General features: G+C 35.6%; 1 protein-coding gene across 1 annotated transcript; it reads right to left on the bottom strand.

Annotated features, from left to right (window-relative positions):
• Positions 1-2,202: 2,202 nt before the first annotated feature.
• On the bottom strand, positions 2,203-7,716 carry TAP38 (thylakoid-associated phosphatase 38). The gene is made up of 11 exons (XM_088963227.1): positions 7,181-7,716; positions 6,728-6,856; positions 6,514-6,616; positions 6,260-6,370; positions 4,745-4,824; positions 4,549-4,602; positions 3,701-3,817; positions 3,524-3,578; positions 3,389-3,421; positions 3,193-3,239; positions 2,203-2,472 (listed from the first exon to the last, which is right to left on the bottom strand). Exons 1-11 carry the CDS (start codon positions 7,477-7,479, stop codon positions 2,349-2,351), a joined length of 1,152 nt encoding a protein of 383 aa, XP_088819353.1. The 5' UTR covers positions 7,480-7,716; the 3' UTR covers positions 2,203-2,348.
• Between the last annotated feature and the right edge of the window lie 6,479 nt (positions 7,717-14,195).

Here is a 14,195-nt window from a genome sequence, read left to right as displayed (position 1 = left end):
TCCCAAGTCAGTCAGGTGCGCCGCCCCTGGATACGGACTCCTTCGGTGTCAGGTACGGTGTGGTTCGTCCAGTTCAATGCTCTGGAAGCAAAGTGCCTGGAGCGGTACGTGAGGCGGTCTTGAGTTTGGATAAGGGGGAGGTTTCGAACTGTCATAAGACGGGCCAGTTAGGGTCTCTGCTTTGTGTGACGGGGCCAAAGGGAGAGTTCGGGCTCCTCGTAGGGAGTTCGGGCACCTTGCAGGGAGTTCAGGCTCCTCGTAGGGAGTTCGAGCTCTAAGTAGGGAGTTCGGGCACCTCGTAGGGAGTTCGGACCGCTGGTCTCTTCCCTTTGATGTTTGTACCCTCGGTACGCTGTTTTAAATGCCGAACTACTTGTTTTTTGCCACGTGGCATGATTTGCGAGGTCGGACCAAATCTTCCTTCATCACAATGGTTTATTTCTGCCTAGCTAGTAAGTTATTAATGATTATGAAGGTGGTAAGTTTCTTAATTGCGAGTTTACACTCGAATATTTTATTTGTAAAATTATTTTATCCACTAAAGACAGTAATAAATCATTACATTCAGTCACTTAAGCCAGTTCCATAGAAGTGAAGCCTAAAACGAGAGATTCCCGCATTTCATATTCAGATCCTAAAGCTTACACATCAGAGGTTTTACATCATAATACAGTACCGAGGTCGAGGTGCTTGAGTTCAATACCTTTGTACAATTCATGATTTCTGACTTCAAAATCATAGAATTGGTTTAATTGAAAGTATAAGAGGTCTCCAAACAACAGTTCGGCTTATTTTTTACTGTTTCCCGAATGTTTGCCGGTGGAAAATATAAGGGTCCTTATGGTAGTGGATGCTTGTTTATCAACTAGGAACATTTAATTCGACCAAATCTCATTCCAACCATATCGGATTAACAAGACAACTGTTCCACCATTCCACTTTCCACTGCTACAACTTTTGAGTGTCTTAAATATGTTGATTATACACAGGAGCACCCAATATTCAGAGGGTTGGTTTGTTTGATCTGAAGTATATTAGTATTTGTAAGTATAATAATTACATTAAGAGGTATATTAATATTTGTAAATTTTTCTTTCCTTTGAATTCTGAATGTAAAAAATGTTCTGAATTCTAAAAATTATCAAATATCTATTTTGACCGCATATATGAGAGTTTTTGTTTATCTATTTGGAAATATCATTGGAAAACAAAAGTTGTATGATTACACTTAAGAGATAAGAGATTAGAGAAAATAAACAACTATTTTTCTCTTAAACTTAAAAAATTCCACTTAGGATATAAGAGTTTAGAAGAAACGAACAAGCCATGAAGGCCCATTTGATTTGCAAGAATAAGAATCTGGAAGACCTTTCGGTTGGAGGGAATCAGAACCTCATTCCCATTAATGGCAGAATGGCATTCCCCTATTTGAGGGAATGGCCATCCCCTCCCCCTCCTTTGGCAATGATAATCCATTCCAGTTGATTTTGATCGAGGAATAGACCATTCCAATTCTGACTGTGAACTAAAAGGACCCTGAAACGATTAAATAAAGACCAGAATGGCAGGATTTCATATCTGTGAAATGATAAGATCCAACATATTGAAATTGTCTCTTCTATTACCAGTGATGGGCATTTCCTCCCCCGGAAAATACAAAATTGGCATGCCACAGATCCACCAGAACATTAAGTAGACTGTCTACCAGAACCAGTCCTCCAAGTTAATCCAAGTACACATTTGCTAATTGGGTTACTGAAAATTGGTAGATTATATCACAACACCATGTATGCAAGCCTCTCATCCCCAGTATGTTTGCGTTACAATTTTCTAGGGCTTTACGAACCAAGTGTGTTGATTCAGGGACCGGATATAGTAGGCACAACATAGTAAGCATCTGTCAAAACTCAAAAAATCGTTTTTAATCTTGGGGTATGTTAACGGAAAGGTATCAAAAAAATTTAATTCATTGAACGTGCTTACATTCTCTGCCTACCTGATCCGGATTGTCGTGGGTGTATTATTTATCTTGCCAAATAAAAAAAAAAAATAGCAATAACATAAAACAGGTGATACTTTATAACATAGGAAGAACTGAATAAGCATCCAAATAAATCTAATGAAAACAAAATAGTTAAGCTCTGCACACTAATTGAAATAATTAACAAACGAGAGTATCATCTGCACAGGAAAACCAATAAATGATGGAGAACAATGTGCATAATAATTTATATATGAAGTTTATTTTATGCAGCAGTGCTGAGGTGTAAAACGTATACATTTACAAGATATAGACATGTATGGAAATCTATGTCAACTTTATGTATATTACCAGGAAGGATTCAAATTCACAAAGAAAGAAAGGACAACATCCAAATTGCCAGAGACACTATACCAATAGTTGCAAAAGCTTGGCCTATTTCATATACAAAATTTTGTTGCTGAAGAGGTACGCTTTGCCAATCCGTCCGCCTAACAACAAGTTGAAGCACACATGGTTCCAGAAAGAACAAATACAATTCAAAACCATTGAAAGTTTTAACCAAAATGAATAAGAAATCAACTTAAGGGCACAATGACAATGAAATAATGTTTGACGAGAGAAGAGCATAGAGATCTAGAGTGAATTAAATAAAGTATATCTATTTTAACAAGGAAAACATTATCATCAAAAAGAAACCATTGGCAATACTCTCCTGCTTGGCATGGACTTGGAGAAATAATAGAAACCATCAATTAGTCACTAGCATAACCGCATAGCTGCATTTAGGGGCTTGCCTACACAACTGCCACCTGACTCCCTCACCGAGATGTTTAGTCACAAATGGGAATCCCAAGACCCCAAAAGGCAAAGATCAGTGCATAGAATAAATCCTGCTTTTACATGATATTAGCTCATTGGAGATAAAATATGCAAATATGATCTTCGCATTACCCCATTCCCATGGGCCAAGTTTTATTCTAAAAAGCCCCTGCCTTAAGAAGAAAAAGAGCCATTTCACCATTTAAATATGATGCTAACACTAATATTGACCAATCCAGAGGATTAGCAAGAAAAATCTTCTGTTACTTGGAAATGGGCCTTCTATATACATGCACATGTGAGCATGTGCACACATACAGAGACAAATTCTTGATTTTGGAAACAAGATTACAAATTTCCACATATGTGATCATAAAGCAGGTACATACCCCAAATCTGCTATGGCGATGCTAATATTATCTTGAGAGCGCCGATCCTGCAGAATGCATAAAATTGTAGGTCAGTCTATCTATCTAAGTTGCATTTCCATTGAACCACCCTCAAGCAAGCTGAAAACGGAAAGATAAAATCATCAAAAGGAGACCAAATATAGAATCAAGAAACATTGAAAAGAGAAACCATTACCAGAGCTGCTTGCACAAGTGCCTCGCAAGCTAGCTGAAAATAAAAGGAACAAAAAGTTAGACCTTGTTACGGATAATAAAAGGATCTGGAAGAAAACAGGAAAAGCTGAGACTAGTCTCTGGATATAATTTGGACCTGAACATCACCATGTTTCCGAAGTTGATTCCTAACAAATGTTATTGCATCTGAGCTGAAAATATAGCCATAAGCAATTAGTGATCCTTTTCTTGGTAACAATCAGCAGACAAATAAATAATTTCTTCTAAATCAAAATATAATAGACCAATATTAAATTTTGATAGCCCAACAAACCTGTTCATGTAATCCCATAAACCATCAGATGCTAATAATATAAATTCTGTGTCTTGTCCAAGAGCTACTTGATAAATATCTGGACAAGAAATAACCAAGTCTCCATTGAATTGCACTCTGAGACAAGAATAAATGCATTAAATCAAAGCCATCTTGGAGTTGTAGGCAGGTGCAGTTAGGAGTTGCATTGCAATGGAAGATTCTCTAGTTTGCACTACACAGCCAACACTTTTTACACTTAACTACAAAATCTAAAGCTACATCTCCAGGAGACATGACATTTTACTATGCATATTATATAATCAAAGGATATGACCTCTTCTTAATTGTTAAAAATTTGACTGATGGAAATGGTGGAGAAAAATTGCTCCTCTGATGTGGTAATGCCATAGCACCTTATGCCAGCCGGTTGAAGTTAGGAAATAGTAACTCCATAACAAGGTTTATGACATCAGCATTGGCATACCAAGTGCAAGTGGAACGATGGTATTATCACAAGTTTATGTTATCGCTTGCCATTGCCATGCTAGGTATATATCTATTCATTTAAGTTTGACAGAACTAACGAGTTTTGATGCAGCTTTGCATACAATCAGGTGATAAAGAGGCAATATTGAAAATGTAATTGATCATGAAACTGCATCTCCATTCATACTTTACACGAAAACTATAATACAAGTTTGACTCTCCCTAACGCAGTATCGGCTAACCAGGAAACTACATAGCTGATAAATGTATGATTTATTGAATTGATAGGATAAAAAAGATGCACATTATACCACTTCAACATGCATTGGATATAACCATAATTTTAACAAAGAAAAACAAGAATAAATAGAAGACTATACCGAGAGACAAATTTTTTGGACCATCTGCCCTCTTCAACTCCTTTCTCCAGCATCCTTTGCAGATAGATAACAGGCAGAGGATGTCAGGAAATGAATAAAGTTAATACCATAACCATGCAAGATTAAAAGTTCACCAATAAAGATGAATAACAAGTCCTAAGGATGCACAGGAAAAAGGAAAGTACAAGGGACGAACTCATTCTTCCTTGTCTTGAACCGCAGATCACCAAAAGCACGGGATACAGAGATGTCTCCACAAATCCTTCCATTTATAATCTGCACGCATTAAAACTCTACAGAAGTTCCTCAGAGAACTTTACCAATTTAGAATTAAATTCCAGTACCCAAGCTAGTGTTACAGACCAACATAGAAACAATAAAGCATGTTAACTTAATCCATCAATCTTGTCCACTGAAATTTGCCAAATCAAATATCAAATATGCTAGTAAGATGCAATGCATTAAGACAGCCTACTCTGTTATGTATGACTTTTTGTGATGAATTCGAAAGACCTAGAGTGATTTCAAAGCTCAGCCTCTAACAGCCATCAAGCACATGAGAAAAGCCACAAGGACCTTGAGTTTCCTAAAAGTTTTCCCCTTTTTGGAATTCTTGCCTTTTATGCAAAGAACATTTGAGAACCCCCTCCATTTTCTCAATGCCCCTCTTTAGTGCACAACACTAAAATCCTCCAAAATAATTTGAAGAAATACCATTCCAATCTCAAGATTTTTTTTTCTCTTCAAAAACTTCTGCACATTCCAGGAATTCCAGCTCCAAAAATAGCTTTAAAATCAAACCACACAACATTATAAATAGTTACCCGTCCACCCTTAGATTATAACAGTCTTATATTACTTGGTATCAAAACAGTTGATCCGAGATCACACAAGTTCTAAGAACATTACAAGAAAAACTTAGAACATACTAATGTTAGTTTAGCAAAGAAGATTAGGTGAACATACTAAAGGATAAAATGTATGGATTTTGTAATACAAAAGGGAAGAATTTTATATTGATTGCTCCAGCGTTGCAAAAGTAAAGGAAGCTGGCTATGATTGATCTCCCAAAGCACACAAAAAGGTTTGAAACCAATAGCAGAGTTTTTTTCAATGTCGACAAATTATTGATGACCTTTCGATGGCCTAAAAAACTAATGCCTGTTATGGACAGACAATTTTAATAGAAAGATAAAGAATTAATAAATTAAAACTAAGAAACTTTAATGTAGTTTTCCCCAAAACAAAGATGGAAAGTTACATGTTAATCATTTGAATGTGCAAAACATGGAAAAAAGTCCAGATATTTACAGCTAACACATCTCAAAGCATTGAAGAGGTGATGGGTCGTGGAGTGTCCAACAACTCAAATTATCTAGTCAGGGGACTGTCTAAATTTGTAATTATAAAATCCTTAAAGGAACTTAAGCCGATGATTCTAGCCAATAGATATCCCTTTGCAGAATGGGGAAGGCATATACAGATTTTAATTTTCACAATATTTGTGAATTTTACATGAAACTTCAAACCCCTCGAAACAAAATAGCTTCTTCACTTTGTGGATGACCATGTCAAGGTAATCAATCTCATGAGATGTGGATTCATATCTCAGAAGTTAAAGTTAAAGGAAGGAAATGTTGACCCACATGGTAATAAATTTATGCAAATAATGCGTGGAAAATACAATTGAAGCAAGAATAGAAAAACACACCCATCCACCTGCTTCTCTGATCCGCCTGATTTCTTGCAGAGAAACCTTATTGCTCCCATAAGGTCGATGAGAGCTGGTCAATACCTCTGCTTTTCCAGAACGTGATAGAACCTGCATTAGCAGTTTAGTTAAGCCATAATGGAAAATTGTTGAGCCCAAAAACTCATATTCCAAGTAATTAAAGAAGTGAAACTCTCTAGGATACAAAAAATTGAAATCACCGTCAACCACAAATAAAAAAAATGGATACATACCGCACAACAGTCCCCGACATGTGAAATGATAAGTGCATCATTTCCAACGAACATGACTGTAGCTGTTGAACCAGAGTCTACTTCCTCCCCAGTCACTTCAAGCCTTCAAAAATTGAAACAGGCAGCACAAATTCAAAATCACATAAAATTTACGAGTTTGAGTTGAGTTTACAATATTATGAGTAACGTTAGTTTGGAAAAGCTTGTGGGTTACCAATTCAACAATTTTGCATCAGCATTTAGGAAGGCCTTCTGCAGTGCTTCTTTAATGGCATTGAAATTCTTCCCAGTCAACAGCAAACCACCTTGTAAAGCCTCAACACACTCTTTGTACAACTCTTCCCTGAATTTCACATGCCGAATCAGCTCGTACAAACCAAAAATATGAACACAAGAGTCCAGTCCAAACAAGAAATTTCACGTTCAGGTTCCGAATTTTCAATAATATTCAGAAAATATATCCTGATAAAATGATTTTTCGCTAGGTACAGTTTGATCGAAGCAAAAAAGAAAAAAAAAGTGATTTCGCTAGAATGTAATATAAACATAAGCAAGGACAAGGAGGCAAGAATTGCGATTCAGTTATTTATATAAAAAAATGATAATATCCTGTGTACGAGAAATCGAAAATAATTGGCTCTCCTATCAGGTAGCTAGGCGTCCTCACCTAAGGAACTTGACGGATGAAAAACCTGCATGACCATCGAACACTGCAGCAAAAGAAAATCCGTCAAGGTTATCTGATCGAATGACGATATCGTCTTCCATCTCTTCACGAGGACCCTGTAACCGACTACATCCCCATCTGATCCCCGCAGCTCCTGCCAGTGATGACGGGGCATCAATGGCAATCGCAGAACAGGATCGGATTCTCTCCCTGAAGCTCTTCTTCCTAGCCTTCAAGCCGGAGCTGCAGATGATTCCGTTCAGTAGGAACCTCTGCAACTGCTGGCTCAGCAAAGCCATGGAGTTAATCGGGTATCTACTATCGTACACACTAACCGAACGTGTCCGGCTGCGGAGTGCTGAGAGGATAAGAGAACGAAGTTAGACCTCTAACATATTTAACGGATTAGATTAATAGATTTCAGATTCCCTCATTCGCCGCCATGAAAGTCCCAATTTCGCTTTTTCCCCCGAAATTATGTGGTATTGTAGTTGTACTGTCTGTAGTAAATAGGGGTGAGCAAATGGGAAGGTTATACTCGTAATCAAATGGAACCCAATTTTAAATCGGCCATGAACCAATCCTATCCTATCTCTTATAGCGTCGTTGTCCTTATTATTCTTTTTTTTTCTTTGTAAACTTGGTTAAGTCTAAGCCCCTTTTACCCTGAATCGAGTTAAGCCTCGAAAGTCGAAACACCTCTTTGCATGAGCGTATCGAGAGGCTCCTGATATGATACGTATCCGTCGATACAGTGTGGTATGGAAAAAACTATGATGTGGAAAAGATATGGTATAAGAAGAGTTTTTACTAATTAAAATCCATCCATGAATTTTGATAAGTAACACCTGATTGGCCATTATGTTTATGATTTCAATTGATTGGTGAGAAGTTTTTTAGATATCATATATTTTTCATATCATAGTCATATCTGTTTCATATATGTCAAAATTCCGTACCTTGACCCTCACTCATGCTGGTTCAGGGTCTATGGATTTATTCTACATGAATCAATCTGATGAAGTGGACTTGGTGGAATCAACCTTGTTGGAAGTTTGGAACTTGCCTTGAAACCGAATTTTCCTAAAATAAACCCCAGAATACATGGGATGTGAAGATTTGAACTCCAAGAATTCATGATTACAAACGCCATGGTCTTACTTGACCATTGAGTTACTCAAGTGATTTAATCATTTGTTTTCATTTTAATATTTGAATGTGTACAATAAGTAGTGTAAAAGGTAATATTTATAAAATTTAAATTTAATTTATATTTTTAACCATATAGTGATAATCTACATATTAAGTTATTCAATTTAAAAAATAACGATAATATAAGTTTTAAATTATATATTATATTTATTAAAAATCTTTTTTTTTGTGAAATGATGGATCGGGAGAGTGAAGAAAGTACAAGTTCCATGGGTTGGCCCTATAACCAACCTTCATGGGGTAGGTTTCGGTTCCAAAAATCTAGAACTGAACCAAACAGGCCCATGCTCACTCCTACATTTCTACAACAAGGAGCTCGGATTCTCTTCGTTTTGTGGGAAGTAATGCCAATGAGTCGGAGTTGTTTTAACCACAACCTGACCCGTAAACCCAACCCTGACTATGCAATTGGAATGCCAAATTCAACCCCAACCTATCAAATGACTAACCTATACTCAAGCCTATTTTAGGGGCTGCAAATGGATTGGATCTTTGTAGGATTTTTGTGTCGGATTCAGATCACCCTTTATCCAATCTGGAAGGATCCAATCCGACATTTATATACTTATAAAAAGACATGTATATATTAATATATATGTATATTTTAATAATATATTAAATTTTTCATAATTCAAATTAGATTGGATAAGATTCGGATATCTGACACCCTTAATAGATTCAAATTTGAATCAATATTTGTGAGATTGATCAGATCTTCGAATCGGATCAGATCTCGGATTTTGTTTGTTGGGCCGGATTCGAATGTACCATAATTCGAATTCGATCCGATCCATTTGCATCCCTATTATTTTTATGAATGTTCTGATGATGGGTTGGAGTTTGGCATGAGAGCAACCTCAATCTAAACCCAATTTAAACCATTGGTGTTTGTCGTTTCGGCCATTTGAACTGTGTTCCATCGTTGGCTACATGATTAGGAACGGGATCTACTCCTCACAAATGGGTGCCTCATAGGCACATCCACCGTGCATTGGGAACATCTCCCGTGAATAATAACTAATAAGTACGGGAGATGTTCCCAATACATGGTAGGATGTGCATGTGAGATCGGTGTGAGGCAACCTGTGTGAGGAGCAGATCTGGTCTCAAAAGATTATGGAATTTATGGGTATAGCTTTCCTAAAACCTAGACTTTGGTCAAAATTCAAAAACAATTGGTTTGGTCAAAAATCATCCATCCTGAGTGGTTGGACCATTGATCCATTCAATGCAGTGGCCGAGTCACAGGTTGCATATTAAATGTGTATGCAAATTTATCATGGCCATAACTTTTATGTTTGATGTCCAACTGGGGTGATTTTTTTTATGGTAAAAGTTAAAGACCCCCTTTTCTATGGGTTGGTTACCCCATGAACTTTCATTTGTGATAAAGACCCCCTAAACTTTCACTTTGCAACAAATACTTTCTTCTATAAGAGTTTTGTTAATTTATTTCAAAAAGATTCTCATTTAGTAGTTTAATTTTTTAAATCCCCAAACTACCCTTTTCTTATTTATTTAAATGACCAATGATTCAGTTAATTTTCTAAATATAATATTGGAATCCTCTCGGCTGCTCCAATAAACCCTTGTAGATTTCTGGCTGGATTTAATATTCAAATGAAAATGGTAAAGGTTTCTTTTTGATAGATATTAATTTAAGGTTTCATATGATTTTTCTTGATTTTATTGAAAAATAGTGTGGATAATCTTTGTATTTTAAGATGAAGAGAGGCATTCATAAACAAGAATTTAAGAAACTTGTTTTTCTATGTCAGTGAAATGATACTTGTCATTTTAACCGATTTTGTTTGGAGAAAACAAAATAGATATTTAAGGAAAAAATTAAAGAGTCATTTATTTGGGATTTTTTTTCTTTTTCTTATTTTGGTTTTAGTTATTTAGGCCCTGTTTGCTTTTTTGGTAAGTTATTTATCTGGGACTTACCCCGAGTAAGTTCATTTATCTATCTTCTTTTATTTTCAAGTAAATAAAATAATGACTTTTCTAGCCATAAAAATTTTATGATCAAAAAGGGCATTTTTGTCCCATCCAAGTGTTGGAAACTTTCCCAAGATGGGAAAGATAATTTACCCACCTAGAAGATGGGTATCAACTCTGGTCCCCACCCAAATCAGAAGAAAAAAAAAGAACATGGGTTTCTTGGTCAATGAGATTCACAATCCCATTGACCAACTTCCCCTCTCTCAAAATCTCAAAAAAGGAATGCCCCCTTAAAGGTAACAACTCCAATAACTTTACATTAGACGGAAAAAAACAATAGGATCTATGGACAAGTGTCCTTCCTTGAATGGGAGGACACGGAATTGGTACATAATCGATGGACAGAGGATCCAAGTCCGGCTTTACTTTAATAAAATGAGATTATTAAGTAAATTACATAAATTAATTAATTACTTATTTTATTGCAATTGCTATATAAAGACCCTAATTATGTTATACCCATTATACCATAATTATGTATCTCCCAATTGCAATAATTTAAATAATTAATTATATTCTTATCTAAATAGATTATTAAGTCACAATAATAATTAATGTATTATTAATTATAGTTAACTTCAATTGGTTTTAATTAATATGGGTAAAATACTTGGATTAATTATTGATTTTAATTAATTAACCGTGGATTGACCACAATATATTGCAGTTGAAAACACCATACTTGCACTGGCCGTTCGGTTGGTTTGTGGTGTGGATTGATCCATACTATCTTATGGGTTGTTCCACACCACAGGCCTACATATCGTCCATGGGTTTTATCGTGGACTGAGTAGCGCTACACCATTTTATGGTTTCAAGAGTGATCTCATGCTTCGCAAGAGATGTTCTACCCTTACTGTTGCAACATCCAGGTCTCACTAGTCATCGTTGTTATTCTTCTTCTCATGCTATTACTAATATCACACCACTTGCTGCTCGTAGCTACTCCTCTGACCACCACTGCATCGGATTGTCAGCGATCAATATTCCTTCTCCGTTTGATCTTACTTTTTTTATCATGTCTTCTGATACCAAATCTCTATTTCAATCGATACTTGTAGCTGCTATTCTGTCTTTGATGGGAAGCTTACGTCCTACCGCCAATGATACAACCATTATTGCCAGATACGGGTTTCAGACTTGTTTTTATTTTATTCTTTTTTTCTATTTCATTACTGTTATTCGAACTGGTGAAGCCATGTTTCATTTTCGTTATACAGGTGTGTTTGTAAAAAAGTTTATTCAAGTGAAACCCAAACCCCTGTTTCATATTCGTTCTACCCCTGTTTCATATTCGTTCTACCCCTGTTTCATATTCATTCTACATGTTTAAGTTTTGTGAAATACCAACTTGTTTTGCAATAGATTTTTATTGAAACGAATGTTGGTGTGGGATTTCGTTTGTTGCTAAGATTATAATTTCAGATCTCAATCCATGAAACCAAACTTTGTTTTCCCAGACATCAAATGAAAATAGATTTTTTTTCATTAACCATGTAAAAAATAACTATTGAAATGAAGGAAAATATTCACACAAACAATAGATTCATCATAAGAAAATTTTGATTTCCGACCCCCGGCCATAATCCCAGAATTCTGCCACCATAGTTCTGGGCACTATGCCAGAATGCCTTGTTTCCGCCAAGAAACTATTGCCCAAAAGTTAATCATCAACAGTGGCCAAACTATGTTTGACTATTTTTGTTTTCTATTCAACGATGAATTAAGGTTGAAAATTTGAATTTGTAATGCCACTTTCATCTTAACTTCTTAAGCAAGACAAATCATGATGAGAATGAAGCATTGAATGGTTCACTATAGCATATGGAAAGAATAACAGCGACAAGGGAGTAAACAAACAGATTCGCCAACGAATCCGTTACCTATTTGGAAGCGAGTGGTTGTGTTGAAGTTGAAGGAATGCTTTGGGGCCAATGAAGTTTGGACTTCGGGGAAGTTTCAATGATCTTCTTCACTACATGAGCATAGGAATCAATGTTATCTATGCGAAATGATCTAACAGAATTACAAAGCTTTGTGAATATAATGAATAGTGGCAACAATTCCCAGAGCTTTGGGGACTGGTGGTATCTTCAAAGACCATGCTAGAAATTAGTTAATACTAGCGGAGGGGCCCCTGCATTGCAGGGGCTAGTGGAATTGTGGAAGTAATTTAATAAAATGATAAAAACAAATACTATGTGCTTGGAAAAGGTGAGGGACAAATTTAGCAATTTCAATAAAATGATAAAAAATATCGAAGTTTTTATCAAAATCGGATTTAGTCGGTGTAAACCCCATTTGAACAGCTTTAATAACTTTGCTTTTTGGAAATCTCTCTCCATGAAATAAAGCATAAAAGTACGGAGATATTCTAATGCAAGGTTGTTCTAACGACTCTTGCACTAATTGGAGGCTAGTCTCATTTTTATCACTATTTTTGTAGTTAAAATTATTTTAAATAATTTTCATTTTATTAATTTTTATTTACCAATAAGATATTTGAATAAAATCAACCAAAATTAATTATACATTTAAAAAAATAGAAACATGACAGAAAGAGAAAGAATAGAGAAATGTACAAAAGAATAAAAAATGTAATACCAGAAAGATACCTAGTATTAATTACTAGTCAATATACCCTAGAAGGCGTTCACACAGGCTAAAGCAGACAAGGCGTTTTTACTTGAATCCCAATAAAGCCCCTGCTCGTTAAATCCCAATAGTCCAAAATTTTAATCACCCTGCTTCTTCCATGGTTTCTCTCCTTGCTTCCATACCTATATCATCTTCGTTTCTGATAATTACATGCAACTTACCTTGGACTATTAGAAAAATGGATGGGCATATATTTTTCTTTTTTATGAGAATTTAATTGCCCAAAAAAAACTGACTAAGAAATAAGCCAATGCACATAACCAATTCTGTGGTAGCTAAAAGTTTGGTTACAAGTTGGAAAGAGGTTCATGTATCAGCTGAGTAAAAACTTGCAACAACATAGCAATATTCCAATTAAACAATACATCAAGAACAAAGGCATTATATTTACAAGTGAGGATTGATACCAAAATAGTGATATGATAATATTACAGAAACATTAATTGCAAAAAAATTGCTACATGGCATGAAACAGTGGATAAAAGAAACAATCAATACCACATGCTGGTCAACAAAGGCCAATCATACAGAATCAGAATGCTAAAAAATCAAAATAGATTGGAAGAGAATAAAAATACAAAAATATAACTAAACAAATACAATAAAGAGAGAAAAAGGACACCTTAGAAATACCACAAAAATCACTACCTACCTTAAATGGAAAATTCATCACTACAACAATTTAAATGTAGTGAAAAGAATTGGTTAGTGGTAAAAAACAAATAATCTTGGTTGGTGAAGCAGGACTCATGTAGCCAACCCCATATAGTTCGGCTTAGATGATGATGATGAGTCCCACCATACTATATATAGAGAGATGTAGATGCAAATGCAATCCCTTTTTTTATCAGAATAAAAGGAATTTTATTAATGAAAGATTAGGAATTACAAGATCTGGGGTGTAAGTTCCATTCCAAATCAGCAAAAATTACAGATTTGCTAAAAACATATGCCGTCTCACAGCCCGTTGTTTGGCCAGAGAATCTGCCATTCCATTTGCTGTTCTTCTTACCCACTTAAAGGAAACATTTAGTTCTCTTGTTAGGCTTACAATCTCCCTGAATTTATACCTAAATACCCAAGGAATCTGGGTATTAACCCCTGCAGTAGACTAACCACTTCAGCTGTCAATGCATCGCTA

This window comes from Nelumbo lutea, chromosome 1, assembly GCF_056320005.1.
Source record: "Nelumbo lutea isolate HS-2025 chromosome 1, American lotus-T2T, whole genome shotgun sequence".
Taxonomy (NCBI): Eukaryota; Viridiplantae; Streptophyta; class Magnoliopsida; order Proteales; family Nelumbonaceae; genus Nelumbo; species Nelumbo lutea.
This window is presented reverse-complemented; position numbering and strand designations above follow the sequence as displayed.

Bases quoted from the DNA above. Each gene is read 5' to 3' on its own strand.
- TAP38 (XM_088963227.1), bottom strand. From the start codon at position 7,479: ATGGCTTTGCTGAGCCAGCAGTTGCAGAGGTTCCTACTGAACGGAATC. The intron at 3,422-3,523 runs GTCCAAATTATA...TTTTATTTTCAG, and splicing joins GGAAACATGGTGATGTTCAG to CTAGCTTGCGAGGCACTTGT. The intron at 3,240-3,388 runs GTAATGGTTTCT...TGCATTCTGCAG, and splicing joins CACTTGTGCAAGCAGCTCTG to GATCGGCGCTCTCAAGATAA.